The 16,342-nt window shown below is 33.5% G+C and overlaps 1 protein-coding gene across 4 annotated transcripts in view; it reads right to left on the bottom strand.

Moving 5' to 3' along the window:
* Positions 1–14,375, bottom strand: part of LOC110733220 (187-kDa microtubule-associated protein AIR9-like) — a 47,769-nt gene extending 33,394 nt beyond the window's left edge. For 2 of the 4 annotated variants that reach the window (XM_021913234.1, XM_021913236.1), the window contains exons 1-9: positions 13,917–14,375; positions 12,391–13,286; positions 10,799–10,870; positions 9,024–9,089; positions 8,820–8,891; positions 8,670–8,735; positions 8,488–8,550; positions 8,339–8,404; positions 3,951–4,230 (exon numbers count right to left, since the gene is read on the bottom strand). In XM_021913234.1, the coding sequence (XP_021768926.1) occupies positions 3,951–4,230; positions 8,339–8,404; positions 8,488–8,550; positions 8,670–8,735; positions 8,820–8,891; positions 9,024–9,089; positions 10,799–10,870; positions 12,391–13,242 (1,537 nt within the window). In that variant the 5' untranslated portion in view covers positions 13,243–13,286; positions 13,917–14,375. The remainder of the gene's footprint in view (positions 1–3,950; positions 4,231–8,338; positions 8,405–8,487; positions 8,551–8,669; positions 8,736–8,819; positions 8,892–9,023; positions 9,090–10,798; positions 10,871–12,390; positions 13,287–13,916) is intronic. The other 2 variants (XM_021913237.1, XM_021913235.1) reach the window with 2 other exon arrangements.
* Between the last annotated feature and the right edge of the window lie 1,967 nt (positions 14,376–16,342).

The following is a 16,342-nucleotide window of genomic DNA, read 5'->3' as shown; positions in this document are numbered from 1 at the left end:
CATTGTTAATTTTACAGTAACTAGGGTGCACGCGGAGGGGCTAGCTCTTAAGAAGAAGTTGTATTGGCGTGTTTTTACACCTTTGGTTTCGTGGTAGTTTTTAATCCATTTGGTTTATGTGCTTATGTGGTGGCTTTGAAGAAGAGATTGAAAGCACACCTGAATCTTTTATGATGATTATAATTTAAACCCTTTAAAGTTAAAGGGTATTATTCCAAAATTACTATTAAATTATATTTAATTGATTTGCATCCCTTCATATAATATTATTATCCCTTCATATCTTAAGGGGCAATTGTTAATTTAGAACTCTTGAGTGATTTCCATGTTTCAATAATACTTAGTATACTATTTCTAGCGTGATTTTTTTTCCGATGACTTTTTTCTGAGCTTAGGTCATAATATGTGAAATATTGCAGCTAAAAACTTCAAAATGTAAGTTCTTTAATGTTCTACTACCATCTAATCTATTAACTATTACTAAAACAAAACTTTGTTGATGTCATCACTGTCCATATGTCACTCTCATTATAAAAAATTTCCCGCCTAAATGCATGATGATGTCATGTTTTTTTTTTTTTAGCTATTATATTTAATAAATTTTGAAATTTGAATAATAAAAGCTTCAATATTACAAATACAACCTATCATTTTATCCTTAAAAAATGAAATAATTTTAAGTTGTACACTAATAAATAGACTCCTACATTAAAATATGTATTAGGCAAAGTTGAACAAGTATGATATTATAATTTTAATAAAAATCTAAAATTTTCAAAATACAGATATTTTGTACAAGGTGCATATTCTATTTATATTTATTCTTTTTTTTAAAAAAAATGTACAAATTATAAAAATAAATTTTATATAAACCGTGCATCGCACGGGTTCTAACCTAGTATATATACCTAATACACTAAAGCAATAATCACTCAATAATATTTTTCCTCTTAAATTCCTTCATTTTCTCTCCCATAATTAATACCATTTTATTCTATCATAGATTTCCCTTGATTTTAGAATTTTTAAGTTCTTTACCCTCTTGATAATGTTGTTTATGTGTCATTCACAGTCCCATAACGTTGTTTATGCGCCATCAAATAACGTAAATTTCAAAAGCTAATAAACCTTAACAATAGTTGTAGTTAAACGACGACAAGATTGTAAATAAGAAGAGTAACCATGAAGGAGTAAAAATAAATAGTCTCTTGGTAATAACAGTCTCTTTGTACATAAAGTTTTTTTTAAATTTTAAATAATAATAATTATAATAACATATGAAGTATAAAGCATTAGAAGTTTTTTTTTATTCAAATAAATTAAAAAAAAAAACATTACAAGTTTTTGTTAAGAACAAAAAAAAACTTTGATTTAATTGATGATATGTTTAATGAAAAAAAAAAAAAAAAAAACATTGAATACATTAATGAGAGTATGATGAGTCACTCTTAAGGAGTAGTTTTAAGTCATTTTTCGTATTTATTGTCCTCCATTTCCCTTTTTATTCTCTTATTTTCTATTTAATAAATTTTCTTTTTAGTTTGGTAATTTTGGCGTGTTTTAGTTTATTTGGTTTATTTATTAGTTTTTAAGTTTATTTTGTTATTTCATTTGATTTTATATACTTAGAATAATTTTATATAATTTTTATTAGTTTAGTTTTATTTCTCTTATTTTTATTATTTATATTATTTTCTGTGTCCCAATCCTTTCCTCAATTTTGTGTGTAGGCGTTCGGGTTTCATGTCAAGTGAGTTCGGGCGCCAATTTGAGCAAGGAAACAATGTCTATGCTGCTACTATGCTGCCAGCTTACACCCCACCAAAACCTTATCCTTCACCACACAAAGTCAACCTCCCCTGCTCGCTATCTTCTCAGTTAACTACACTCCAACTCCAACTTATTCCCATCAACCAACCGCAGCTCCTCTACTTCACCAACCACCCAGCAACCAGCCACCCAAACCGAGCACCAACACCACCAATCAGAACTCTCCTACTCCCTCGATCTTCCCACCTTTGCACACTCAAATCAACCACCTGCCACCTTAATTACCCCCTTCATCCCAGCAGCCCTGCTCACGCAAACAACCAAACCGCATCAACCGAATCAGAACAGCCACCCACAACAACCGTTCCCAGCAGCAACTTCCAACCACCATCACCGAACACCAATTCCAGCCCACCACCACCGCAATAATCACCTCAATCAACCACCACCTTCACACCAAATAAATGTCGCAGCTGCTCCCTCAGAACCCGCAATTCACCCACCGTTTCCACCTCCTCTGCTCCTCCCTCACAATCGCAATTCAGCCTCAATTCAGGCCCAGTAATCGAACCTCAATAAAGCCCCAATTTATTTGGAGCTTTTCGCGGGCGCGCAGCCCTGTGATAAGACGCGCGAATGGAGTCCAGAAAACAGATTGTAGGCAGTAGCAATTGCGCGACATCTTTGCGGGCGCGCAAGTTTGGGTATAATTCGAACCAATCACGAGCTTTGGACGTGATTATTTATGGAGATCGAACGGTCTTGATTTGATGCTTGATAATTGCGGTTGAGGATGAATGGTGGTGATTTAATGATGATGATTGATGATGATGTTTGGTGAGGCGCATTGGAGGCAATCGTTCCCCATTAGAGCAGCTTCAATTCGAGAAGAAAAATGAGAGATGATTTGTGGGATTTGTTTTGTTTATTTTTATTTCATTTTCTTTATTTTTTATTTTCTTTTTATTTTCCTTTTTCCTTCTCTTATTCCTTTTATATTTTATTTTCTTTTGTTTTCCTTCTTATTTTCTCATTTTCTTTTATCTTTCTTATTTTTCCTAGCTTAGTATAAATACCCATATTTGGGGTAATTAGAACAATCAACTATTATTCTATCCTCTTAATTAGTTTTAGGAAAGTTTCTCTCTCTAGGTTTAGATTAGGGTTAGAGTAATTTAAAGGGAGAAAGTGAGGGTTTCTCCATTGTTGAACTTGGATTTTGAAGAAGAAGCTTAATCAACCTCTTTGTAGACCTTCAATTCAATCAATGAGCATCTCCTTACTCTTTTCTCTTTATCTTTCTATTTTATTCTTGTTTTAGTTATTAGTATTGCTTGCTAATCATATTAATGATTGGCTATTTATTAATTAATCTTGTTGGCATGATTAGTGAGTAATCTCCCCATTAAGGGGATGGTTGTGGTTTATTTGGATCGTAAGCATGTTTTAGGGTATGGAGTTGATTTGTTTGTGGTTAAAGTCTTTATATGCTTGATGTTCTTCAATTTACTTGCAAAATGCATGTTGTTAGTTGATTGGAGGTGAATTATTGCTTGAAGAAGCGATAGCGGACCTAGCATGTATCGTTTATTACTTGATTTCACCTTCTAATATATGGTTCTAACGTGATAGGTGGCTAAGTTAGGAGAAGCCAATTGACCCCGGTAGGTGGCTAGATTGACCTCTTACTTCGATATTCAAGCGTATTTAGTTCATGATTATTTCAACTTTTATGCCTTTGGTTATGTTTGAGTGAATGCTATACCTAAACCATTTCCCTTACTGTTTTATTTCTTGTTTCAGCATATTTAGACTTTAGTTTACTTACTACCTATTCCGGACTAGCTTAGTTGTTGATAACATTTGGTGGTGTTTTATTCGTTCCCAGTAATTCGATCCCTATGCTTGATTTATACCAGTATTAGGTTTGCTTAGCTTGTATAAATTGTATTTAATCTAGGGATAGACATTTGACAATGCGTTTATTACCTTGTTAGGGTACACATATTAATGAAGGTAAAAATGTAAGTACAGATTTTTATACATATTTTTGTTCATAGTTTTGAAGGTATAGTTGGTAGCACACTATTCCTAAGAGTTATCTTATACTTTTTATAAGTAGGGATTCTAAGTTGGTATTAACTTGATCCATAAATGATCATACACCTTAGAAAACCAACCTGCAACACGGTCTGGAGAGCAAAATTCCCAACCATCCCTTATGCAGAGGGCAGTACACGTAGGGTAGTGCTTAGCAATTGTGATTTCTTCCTTGGAAAGGTCTGAAACAAACCGTAAAAATGAAATGAGAGATTCTATCACAATAGTGATCGATTTCTTGTATAAGGGTAAACACTGACCTCTGTCATTAAACTTCTTTAATGTGGGACCAACAAGCAAAATGGATGCTGCTTCTATATGAGGCATCCGGAGGATCGGGTTCTCCTCGACTCTTAAGTGCTGCACAATGTGAGTGATGTCAAGGCATGACACATTACAAACATATGGGAAGACAAAAAAAAGTGGAAAACACAATAAAAATAAATATAAATAAATAAATAAAAATAAATAAAAGGGGATTTTGTTATGTTCATTATGAAACAAAAATATATTAAGAACATTATGAAACAAAAATTAAGAACATTATGAAAAAACAAGGTATATGTAATTTAGGAAATTTTGACTTTACCACCAATATAAATCAAAAAATTGTTTTTTGCCACCAAAACTTCTAAAACTTTTAGTTTACCAACAAAAAAAGTTCTAAAAATTGATTTTTACCACCTAACGTCAAGAAACCGTTAAATCTAACAGTTTAAAAAATTTTCTTCGAATTTTGTGCGCAAAACATGCTTTTCATAAGTTTAGGGGCCTTTTAGGCCTATAGGTCCAATTTGAGGTCAAAATTGACAAAAAATGATCGGAAATGTCTCGTTTTGCGTGTTCACACAAATCGAGGTATTTTTAAACACGCAAAATGAGACATTTTCGATCATTTTTTGTCAATTCTGACTTCAAATTGGACCCGTAGGGCCAAAATACCCCCACAAAACCTTTACAAAGCATGTGTTTGACACGAAAAATCAAAGAATTTTAAAAATTTCGTTAGATTTTTGACGACAGGTGGTTAAAAAAAATTTTAATTTTTAATTTGGTGGTAAAATAAAAGTTTTAAAAGTTTTGGTGGTAAAAAACAATTTTTTTGATTTATTTTTTTTTTTTTTGTGGTAAAAGTCAAAATTTCCTATAATTTATTAAGTTCTAAAATTAAACTTATATTTTGATCCAACTTATGCACGTAACTATATAAAGGTTTCATTGAACTTAGAATTCGTTTGGCATCATTGTGGTATTCTATTTTTTTTGTTTTTTGTTTTTCAAAGTCACGATATATGTCTCATAATGGATTAATGGCTTAAAAATTAGACAAACTTCTTATATTCACGACAATTTTGAACACTGACAATAAAAAAGTGGAAACACCTTTTTTTTGTTTCTTATTTTTGGTTTTTAGTATTTTTTTTAAAAAAAAAAACAAGAAACAGAAAACAAAAATCAATGCCAAACAAATCCTTAATAAATAATATACGTTTAAGGGAAGCTTTTCCGAGAGTGACACATTAAGTTTTTAATTTAGCTTATATGAATTCATATGCAATAAATTGAGGTAAAACAAAATTGGATAAGAGATGTGAATAAATCAAACTCGATTCTCATTGAACAAGAATACTGATATGTCTAGTTTATATAGTGTTTTATCCCCGTCCCGTGGTCGTTATTAGTAGTGTTTTTGCTCTTTCGGGCCACTTTTATTATTAATTTGTGTGTTCTAGTGTTTTCGTAGTTTTAGTTGTATTTTACAGGAAATTGCACTCTTAGAGCATTTTCCCGGGCTTTATTGGATCGACTACGGAAGTTAGAAGGACACGACCACTTTTGGAGCCCAAGATCGGTGAGAGCCGGTGATTAAGGGCTCGGTAATTTGGATCACGAGGCATTTGGACCAAGTATTCGAGACCCGAGAGGAAATATGGATTGGGCCGAGAAATCTAGCCCAATCGAAGTTCAAGCCTCGAAGAAGAAGACCGGGCCCGATCGGGCATCGGGCGGCTGCGCGCAAAAGGGACCTTAAGGGAGAAGCGCGCCCGATCGGGTTAGCGTAGGCTCGATCGGGCGCGGCACATCAGTATAGGGCGTTGTAAAAAAGGCGGGCCCGATCGAGCGGCCCTTCGCCCGATCGGGCGCGTGTTTTCCTAGTGTCTGATTAGTTTAGTTTTAATTCGTGTTTTAGGAAAGGTTTAAATACGTTTTGTACGGAATTAGTAGTTACCTTCTCTCTTAGACTTTCTCTCTCTACTTAGTATTTTTCTCTCTCTTAAATTCTCTCAAAACTTTTGTTCTTTAATTCGTATTTTGGTACAATTTCTTCCCTTTTTAATTTCAGCTATTTTAATTGTTTTCTTGATTATGCTTTTAATTATTTATTTGATTGGCTTAGTTATGATGATTAGTGAGTAGTTTAATTCTAGGGTTTATGGGGATCCATAATTAATATGAAGGGATAGTTTGTTATTATTGATTTTTTGATATTGCATGATAATTTCCTATTGAATTGTTTTAATTCTTTGCAATTAGATTATGAATCGAGCAGATGTAATTTGATTGTGAATGTTTAGCAATATTGAATTGATGAATCGAGCAGATGTTGATTTAATATTAAAGGTTATTTTTAATAGGAACTTAGGTCGAGTAAATTGCGAGAGCCTGTTAGATCTATGTTGATTAATAAATTGCGAGAGCCTGTTAATCATGTTATCTATGCATTGTTAATTATTAATTACTTCGTTCTATCCCGGAATATTAATTATTGGTGAAACTGTGACCCTAGGTTTCCTTATTATTGATTCTTTTCTCCCTAAACTTATTCTTCGTAGTATAGAGTTCTTACCTAAAAATATTGGTTACTTAGATAATTTAGAGTATAATAATTAATTAGAATTAAAAAGACCTGTTTCCCTGTGGAGTTCGACCCTACTTCCCTATCAACTGTAGTTAGTGATTTAGGTAATTATTTTTTATTAGGGGATACGACTTTACCCTGTCAAATACTAACCATTAGGATCAATTGGTTTTTACACATGAAGGGAAGAAGAATGACTTCAAGAAAGGCAAACAAGGAGAAAGGAAATACAAACCCCTAAATTTTACATTGTGTTTGTTTCAAGATGAGATAGGGATGAACAAGATCTGCTTCCCTTCTCTTTTTTTCACAGGAACCACCAGCACCACCAAGCTCCATCAGACCCTCACTACTGCACAACCCAACCTACACCACCTAATGAGGACTGCTGCTAATATGCTGCTAATATATTTCCTTTTCTGTTGCATGTCATAGCTGCCAGATCATAGCCTGAGAATAATTTCTGTTTTGCTATTTTGTCTTTTTCCTTAACGGTTTCTTTAGCTGTCCTAAGTTTGTTATTAGATTCCCTGTGCTTATGCTATAAGGGGGTAGGCTGTAATCTTGGATTTCGGGTAATCTAATACTAATCTCTCTCTCTCTAAACTTTCTAATATCCTCTGCATTAGAATGAATGCATAATTGATTCAATTTAATCATCACCACCCTACAAAGCTACACCGTTACACAACTACACCGTTACACAACATACTACAACCTTACACCATAATGCAACCCACTACCATCAGCAGCACCAACACAGCACCACGAAACACCACCACACCACCAAATTTCAAAGAGAAAAATGTGAATTGAAGTTAGGAGAGCGTTTTTAAAGAGAAAAATCGAGGAAAAAAAAATCAGTCAAACGGGTCAAAATAAGCGTTAAGTGGGGCCTACAGACGGAAAATCCACCGGATTTTTGAAATGGGTGGTAATCTGAGCATTTATTTAATTTAAGGGGTGGTAATTTAAAATAAAAAATTAAACGGGTGGTTAGTTTGAAATTGGTTACATTTTTGGGTGGTAATTTAAAAATTTTCCTTAACCAAATAAACAAGATAGAAAAGAGGAGACAGCATCTAAGGACAACAATGGAGATTGGAGATTTGGAAACCGGATCAAGGAAAACAAAGAAAGAAAAGGAAGAATAGATGCCAAAGGTAAAATACCAGAGGTAGTGAGCTAGTCTTATTGGTGCTCTATGGTTTTAAGGGTGTCAGAGAAAAGAAAATGAAAATTTTTGGAGGTGGGGCATTTTGGGGGTAAGTTAAAATGAAATAGGGTAAAAGGGAATGACAAATTTGGGCCAACAAACAACAAAGGTAATCAGACCATCTCTTTCCCTTACCCTTTTCAATAAACCCTCCCTCCCCCCCCCCCCCTCCCTACTATACACCTAATTAAAGTATGACTCTTGGATATAAGTCAAGATTCCTGAATATTTATATTTTAATAGTTTGTGTGATGCAAGAAACCCCAGCAATGCATTGGCTGAAAAACTAGCACTACAATATAGCACAATACAACCCGAATGACCAGGGGTAACTAGTGCTACTAACAAAGAAAGATAGCTCTTTTCAAAGGTGGTAATGACAGAAAGCTAACCTCAAGAGATGGTAAATGTGGGAAACCCTTGAGAGATGATATTTTGTTTTTGCTTGCAGCTAACACCTGAAGAGAGTAACAAGCAGCTTCAGTAGCTAAATATAAACATGAACTATAAGCCAAAACTTTATCATTTTGCAAAAGCAGACCTGTAGCCGAGGTTGACTCGCCATAGAGAGAGACTTCAATTTATTTTGAGCGACGGAGAGAAACTGTATAAAGGAAAAGAAAACAAGAAAAGCAATTCAGAAAAAGTAAAGTAAGAAAAACAACACAGCGATCATGAAGTGTAAACAAGTGCAATATAACGTATATTGAATCAAGAGACAACCTCCAAATTAGGAAGCTCTGGGAGGCTTGAAAGTGATGTTATTTGATTCCCAGCAAGATAAAGTTGCTACATGAAACATAGAGACTTTTCAAGAGCATGCCAAATAGATTCGTATAAAAACAAGTACATGATAAAAAGTCTAATTAAGACCTGTAGGACTTGGCAGTTCCCAAGTGGTTCGAATCCGAGCCATTTAAATTCGTTGAAACTCAAATCAAGAACCTGGTCATTATAAACAACATCAAATTAGTTGCACATAATATTGCATTAGAACACAGTGAAGTCGAATAAGCTTTATAAGGTAATTGGTTAACAAAGTTGTGCCAAGAAACCAATACAAAATAATAAACTGACCTTAACTCTTTTAAGTATTTCAATGCCTTCTAACGAAGATAATAAATTGTCCCTGAGATAAACGAACTGCCAAAAAATTACACCAATGGGTAAGATATTAAGGTAATCTCTAGAAGTATATACATTTGCTTTTCATACATAGATAACTGCCCCTTGATTTCCATCTTAAGAGGGGCCAAGGAAACACCTGTCTGTAGATTGTGAAAGGCAACAGACTGATTTGGAGGACCAACAATATAATAACCACAACAAAAAGAGAAAGTAATACTAAAAACAACGGAGCTCAAAGGGACCACTCTTGTAGTCTTATACCCCCGTTCGACAGGCTGCATTTTTGTCCTTTTTCCTCTTAGGTTTTTCATTTTAATCTTAGTCTTTCATTTGTAATCCAAGGGCTATAATTTAAAAACTCTAGCTTTTTTTAATACCCCTATAAATAGGGTGATATTTGTTGTTTGGACATCTTTTTGCTTAATTGAAACCAATTGAGGTTTTCTCTCTCCTCTATCTTTGTGATTGATATAATCTTGGTAATTGCTCCTTAAATCTTTGCTTTACTTGGTGTTGGCTAGGATTAAGAATTACATTAAGCTTTATGGTTGATTGTTACTTCATTTAATGTTGTCAATTATTGTTCACCTTCCTCACTAATTATTGGAAAATCAACAAACCCTAGACTAGTATATCAACTACTAAATACAGTTAGTTAATCAAGATATCTTAGGTTTTAACCATATTAATGCCATGAATGAGATTAATCAGGAATATAAGGTTACCAAAGAAATTAAGTTTTTTTTTTAGTTTACCAAAGAGAAAGTGCAATTTCATAGGGTTGCCAATGAGAATTTCCCTTTTTTTACATAAAAATTTCAAGGGGTAACTACTACAGCAATTGATCTAGCAAAACAAATACCTTGAATAGTGGTTTTACCTGGCAAGGCTAGCAAAACCACTATCTCACATAAAAATAAATGAAGATGTAAAGTAGTTTAATTTTTACATCAAATAAACTACTTGAGGTGTAAATAGTTTATTTAGATGGCGGTTTATTTTTTATTGTGGATTTCCTTGTGGATTCATCTCATGCTCCCACATAAGATCCCATTATTTTTTTATTAACACTTGCAGTGTGGAAAAAAACCGCCTTCATAAGAAGGTTTTATATTTAAGAGATAAAGGCTGAATTGAGCTACTACCTCTGCATCTTATCAGTTGCAACAAAAGGGTATTAATAGTGAGACATATTAGAATTCCTTTGTTGCAAGTCTTGCAACTAATAAGAAAGAAAGGTAGAAGTTAAACATTGTATGTCCATACAAAGTTTTACCAAGCTGGTCAATAGCCGATTCACCACTGCAAACAAGATTACAAATCTTGCAAACCGTACTTAATTTGGAAAAGAGAGAAAGAAATGTGGTTTTTTCAAACTAAAAAAAATGGCAAAACACTTACAATTTTCTTAAACAAAATTGGTATCTTTGCTTAAGGAAGCTTACGAAGCCATTTTAAGCCATTCATTCCGATAAATCATTAAATCTAACTGGTTTCACACGTATCTATCTGTATGTCTAGAGCAAAGTAACAATCTATTCTACCCCATTAGCACCAAATTCAAGAAATTGTAAATTTGTAACTTTGCGTTGAAGCTTAAATCAAATATATAAACAGTGCATGCACATTTTTTATGATAGTATGTCAAATATAGGTATTAAAGAGAAAGTAAGACAATTTTCATTGTATGCCATCTTAGAAGGAATTTATTATAAGAAAAGTACCTCTAAATTTTGAGACAAATTCACACCACTTGCGCTCAGGCTACGGATCCTCAAACCTCTCAGATCTAGCCTCTAAAACCACATCATGAAGCAAACATCAAGCAAAATGCATGTTAATATTGTCTCCAAAGGATAAGAGAAATACTAAAGCGTTGGAAATAAATTAATAAGTGAGAAGGACAAATCCAAGAAAATAACTAAGTAAAATGCACTAACGGGGATCTACTCTATTCTACTTAAACTGAATGAAAAAGTAGAAATAGATAATCTACTAATAACTCGTAACAAGAACACATTATTAAAGAATAGAATGTATAAAAACTCACAAAGAGGAACACAAGAGGATAAGTAGTCCTCTTGGAGAAAAACTTTTAAACATATATTTACAAGTTAAATTCTTTGCTAACTATAATAGAATCACAAATATGCTTAACTTTAACAGACAACAAAAAATGATTATGCATGGAATGACATTAACAATATGAATAATTGGCCTGTATTTCTCATAATTTGTAACCTTTGCTTCCCCCTAAACCACACCAAAAAAAACACTCAAACCCCACCAATTAATCCACTTCTCCATCAATAGCTCTGTGTGACTTTCTTAGTTGCTTTCTATCCTTCTTCATTCTAGCCAGCAGCAACCCTAACTTGAATTCTAGCTTAACCATCTAATATTTCACCACCAATCACACTACCAAATATCAACCACTGTATGCCCAACCATAGACGCAAAACACCAATCAATTGATTACTATCATTAATGGGCTCAACACCGTCATTTTGCACATAAAGATGCTAGATTATAAACTCACAAAGTAGTTCCTACTTCTTCATGACTTGACTCCATTCCCTATATCACCAATGAGCACCAGATGCTGAATCACCAAAATATAGTCACTAGTTCTTTCCTTTTTTTTACATAGTATTGTGATTTTCCTACAGTTTCTTTACAAGTTTAAGAGGGATTACCTTTAATTGTGGATGTTAGGGTGTATTATATTTATCTGAGAAACCGACTATCTCTCACTATAGTTCGATCTCAAAACCTTGTCATGGGAGGCTATACCCTCCATATTGGTTGGATCCTTTACAAATGCACCAATAAAATATCAACAAACCATTTTCCACGCTTCATTAAACCAAACTTTCTCCGTCCATATCTAAGTTAAGAGAGCACTTTAACATCAAAAGGTTAAACCTTGCTCATTCCAAACAAAGCTAATGATTTTACACCAAAAAAAAATGTCCATTTTGTATTCTGCAATAGCTCATCAACAAGCAATATTTTTAGTCTTCTACCAAGTACTATTTTTATCTTTCATAGACACAGTGCATCAATTTGTAAATAATTTACCATGAAAGAATGAGTTCAGGTGATTTCATAAATATGTAATATATAATTCTGCTAAAATCATGAAGCACTATCATACCCAACTACAGGCAACCTAACTTGTAGGATAGATAGAGTCTAACAATTATAGGAATAAGAACCTGACTGTGATCATGTTGCAAGCTTCTACAAACAGACACATGCAGTATGAGGCACAAATAGCAATTAGACTGCAACTAAAGCAATGATAGCAACTTACCACATCATCCCCGGCTTTGGTCTCTACCTGTGGCAGAACTATGAAATGAGAATCCTGGCAATCAGAGGTTGCTGCCTTCTTTCGACCAGATGAGCTTGAACTCTGGTCCCGTGAAGCTGACACGGTACCTTTTCTGAATCCACTACTTACAGATGGAGACCGAGTCAAAGGTGAAGAAAGCTTGGTACTTTTCTTCAATCCACTTGATACTGATGGGGATTGAGCTGACTGTGTAGAGTTCTTTGACAATAACTTTTTGGTAGTGCTGCTTACTGTACTATCAACTGAAGGAGAAGAATGAAACTTACTTGTTGAGGAACCTATAGCAGGTGTAAATGACTTCTTGTTATCAGAATCATTCTTACTTAAACTAGAGCTTGTAGACATCTTCGAAGTTCTAGTCCCAGGTGAAATTGGCCCTGATTTTGTATCTCTGATACCCATTTTGCTAACACTCTTACCAACATCAGAAACCTTGGACGTCCTTGTTTCTGGCAATGATCGCCGTACTGGCTCTGAAACAGAAGGACCGGCAGTTTTTCTTCCCGCCAAACCAGAACCAGATTGCTGCTTTTTTGCAGGAATAGACTGCTTTTCACCCGACCCACCAGTGCTACTTCTTCTTGCCCTTACAGTTACCACATTGGGATTATGTGGACTCCCACTTACACATGATTTAGCCACACCTGTTTTCAAACCTAAACTACTCCTTGCTTCTGCTCTCCTATTACTCGACCCAACAGCTGCTTTCATCACTTCCACAACTTTTTCACCACCATCAGCAGAACCATTGCATAGTTCCTCAATCCCTTCAGACATCAATGGTTGAAATTGCACAATAGGATCCTCCATTTAAGACCAGAACACAACCTCCAAGAATGCGTCAAGCAATTCTTCTAGCAGAAACGAACAAGTTACACACTACCCAAATCAATCATTGCAACACCGACATTATTAATTTAACTATTACGCAGTTTGGTAGGTTTGAGTAATGCACCATTTCAAACCAACCACATTTGTCTTTTAGGTCATAATTAACAATAAAATCCGTCCAGACTCAAGAATAGTAACAGGAAAATCCCACCAATACAATTTAGTATCCAAATAATAATACTACCTCTATTTCATATTATTTTGCAACTTTGGAATTATTATATCTTGCAAATCATACACCAAAGTTGCAAATAAAATGAAATTGAGGTTATATAATGATTATTCCTAACAACTCATCTCCATGCCCACCCGGCCACCCCGCCCGGCATGGCCGGGAAAAAAGGACCATTTTCATAGTTAATCAGAAAAACCGGCAACACATTAGCAATCTCGTTTAACACTTGCAACTCAAAATGCAAACAATAAAATTCAAACAACAAAATCGCTGGTTATAATCTTTCATAACTAAAACGAAAAGTTCAACAGTTCAACCCTAAAAATTGAGTATATGTAATACAAACAATAGTGTGAAACTAAACGCTAGATTGTGAAACCGACATTCAATTGTTACAAAAATGAAACAGAATTATTACCTTAAAATTTTTTCCGTAGAAGAGAGAAAGCTTAGAAAGCCGCTTTAATGGAGAATTCAAAGTACGCTTTAATGGAGGAGAGAGAAAAAAGAGTGAAAGTGAATGAAGCTTTATAGTTTAAAAGTGGAAGAAAGAAAGAAATTATTAAAGACAAGTAATTCTTCCGTTTTTTAAATTTGGGGCCCATTGCAATGCAAGGAGGAGAGAGTGTAAACGCAGTCAGTTGGATAATCCATGCTTTAGATTCTTTAACGAAATTTTTTTTTTTTTTTGAACGGGAATGAAATTATTTAAATTAAAATTAAAGAAAACGATTGGTTCTTAATTTTAAAAGATAACGGGGAGGGAGTGTGGGAGGGTAATATTCCCTCCAATGAAATTTCAAAGTAGATTGTCGTTGCGTTTCAAATGCTGGCTATCTTACGGATGGTTATTCCTACGATTAAGTATTGTACACTACGAACAACAAAGGTCCATATCTATTTTGAAAAAAAAAATTCACTAAGTGGTGGAAAAACGCCATTTGCTATTTTAATACTGCTATTTTAAGTTTGAGCTTGTTATAATAAATTTAATGTCGTTATATGTTTCTTCAATATTGTTTTTGAGGTGTCATTTTACTCTTTTCGGTAATACTTATATATTAAAATGCAAGTGTTTGTATTAGAAAATAATTGTTATATTTGTATACTATTATCGCATAAGTGAAATATGTTATTAAAGAAGAAAATATTGTTATTTTAAATTAGAAATTGTTAAGCTGTGAGATTTGGTATCAGAGTCATACGGTTAAAAGTTAAATTAAGTTGTTAATCTAATTAATAATTAGGTTAAACTGGAGAATATTAGACCTTCTACTGAGTGTAAGAAACCTGATTTTAAGCATTATTATCATATTCCTTAAAATACTAATAATTTGGCCTAGTCCTTAATTATATAGTAGATCACATTGGTGAATTAATATACATGCTCGTTGTATTAATATCGAAAATAAGATATCAATAACCACAATCGATAATAATAATAATAATAAAAAAAAAGTAAGCGATCTAAAAGAACAGGTTAAACAAGTTCAACTTGCTTTAACAAACAAAGTTAGGCATCAATTCGAAAAAGAAGTATTACCTAATAAGAGAAAATTTTCCCGCATAAATATAAGTATCTTTTCAAAATCCCTAATCCCTAACCCAATAAAAGAACCAAACATCAAAATTTCTATAACTCCTTATGAATAGTGCACTTTCGATATTGTCCCTAAATTTTAACCAGCATTTCCTTATGAATAGTGTTCTTCCGGAATTTACCCTCAAAATTTTCTCTCTCCTCTCACCTCTCACATCATGAGCACTTGACTTTGACATGTGGTCCAAATTTCTTTACTTTCCTCTCTCTCTTATTTCATTTTCTTTCTCTACAATTTTCCTCTCACCTCACTTCTCTCTCCTAAATCATGTAAGCCATGATTTTCTTCAGTTCGAAATTTGAGCTTACAACAATCAAAATTAGTATGCTTTTCTTAAGACACGTTTATAACCTATTGCTTCCTTCAATTAACACTTTTTTGTCCTCGATACTTCATCATCGCCTTCTTCATCTTCTGTTGCTGCTTCATTATTTAAGGGTTTTTTTTTTTAAAAAAAAAAAAAAAAAAAAAAAAAAAAAAAAAAAAAAAAAATTGGGTTCGCGTTTAATGAGAATGAGAAGCCTGCTACTGATCAATCTACTCACATCAATCTCAAGGTTAAAGGTCAGGTAATAATATAATTTTTTTTGGCCTTTTTTTTGGGTGAATTTATATTTTTTTGGGTATTTTTGTGGTAATTTTGTATTTTGTGATTGTTTCCTGTCATAAAACTAGGGTTTCTGATTGTTTCAACCATCTTCATCAACTAAACTAATTAAGCAAATTATTCATTAGGGTTTGTAATTTCAATGGGGAAAAGGTGTAATGTTGTTGTAGTTTTATCAAACGACGACGACGATGACGATGAATTCACTAGTAGAAAATGATCTACTTCAAATTCCAAGTTGAATCATCGAAATTTAAAGTCTGTATCGAATTCAAAGTTGAGGAGAACTTCTTTTGCTAAAACGACGACGGCGAAGAAGGCGCGACTTTCTCATTCTCTCTCATTTTCGTTTGAATTGCTCCTAATTTTGATGAGGTGATTTTTTTTAATGATTTGGTTGTGTTTGTTTTTCCATAAATTGAGGGTTGATTTTAAGGTAATTTTAAATACAGTTCAAGTTTCTTTCTGGAGATTTGGCCGAGGATTTTTCTGGGTGTAAGGTATCTACTGGTATGCCAAGTACATCTATTTGTTCCTTAATTCTTTTTAAAAAAATTAATAGAAGTTGTAATTTGGTCTACTGTTTATATTGTGATTTTTCTGGAATAACACAAGTAATATAAGATAACATAATTC

Source organism: Chenopodium quinoa, unplaced genomic scaffold (assembly GCF_001683475.1).
Source record: "Chenopodium quinoa cultivar QQ74 unplaced genomic scaffold, ASM168347v1, whole genome shotgun sequence".
In the NCBI taxonomy this organism is placed as follows: Eukaryota; Viridiplantae; Streptophyta; class Magnoliopsida; order Caryophyllales; family Amaranthaceae; genus Chenopodium; species Chenopodium quinoa.
This window is presented reverse-complemented; position numbering and strand designations above follow the sequence as displayed.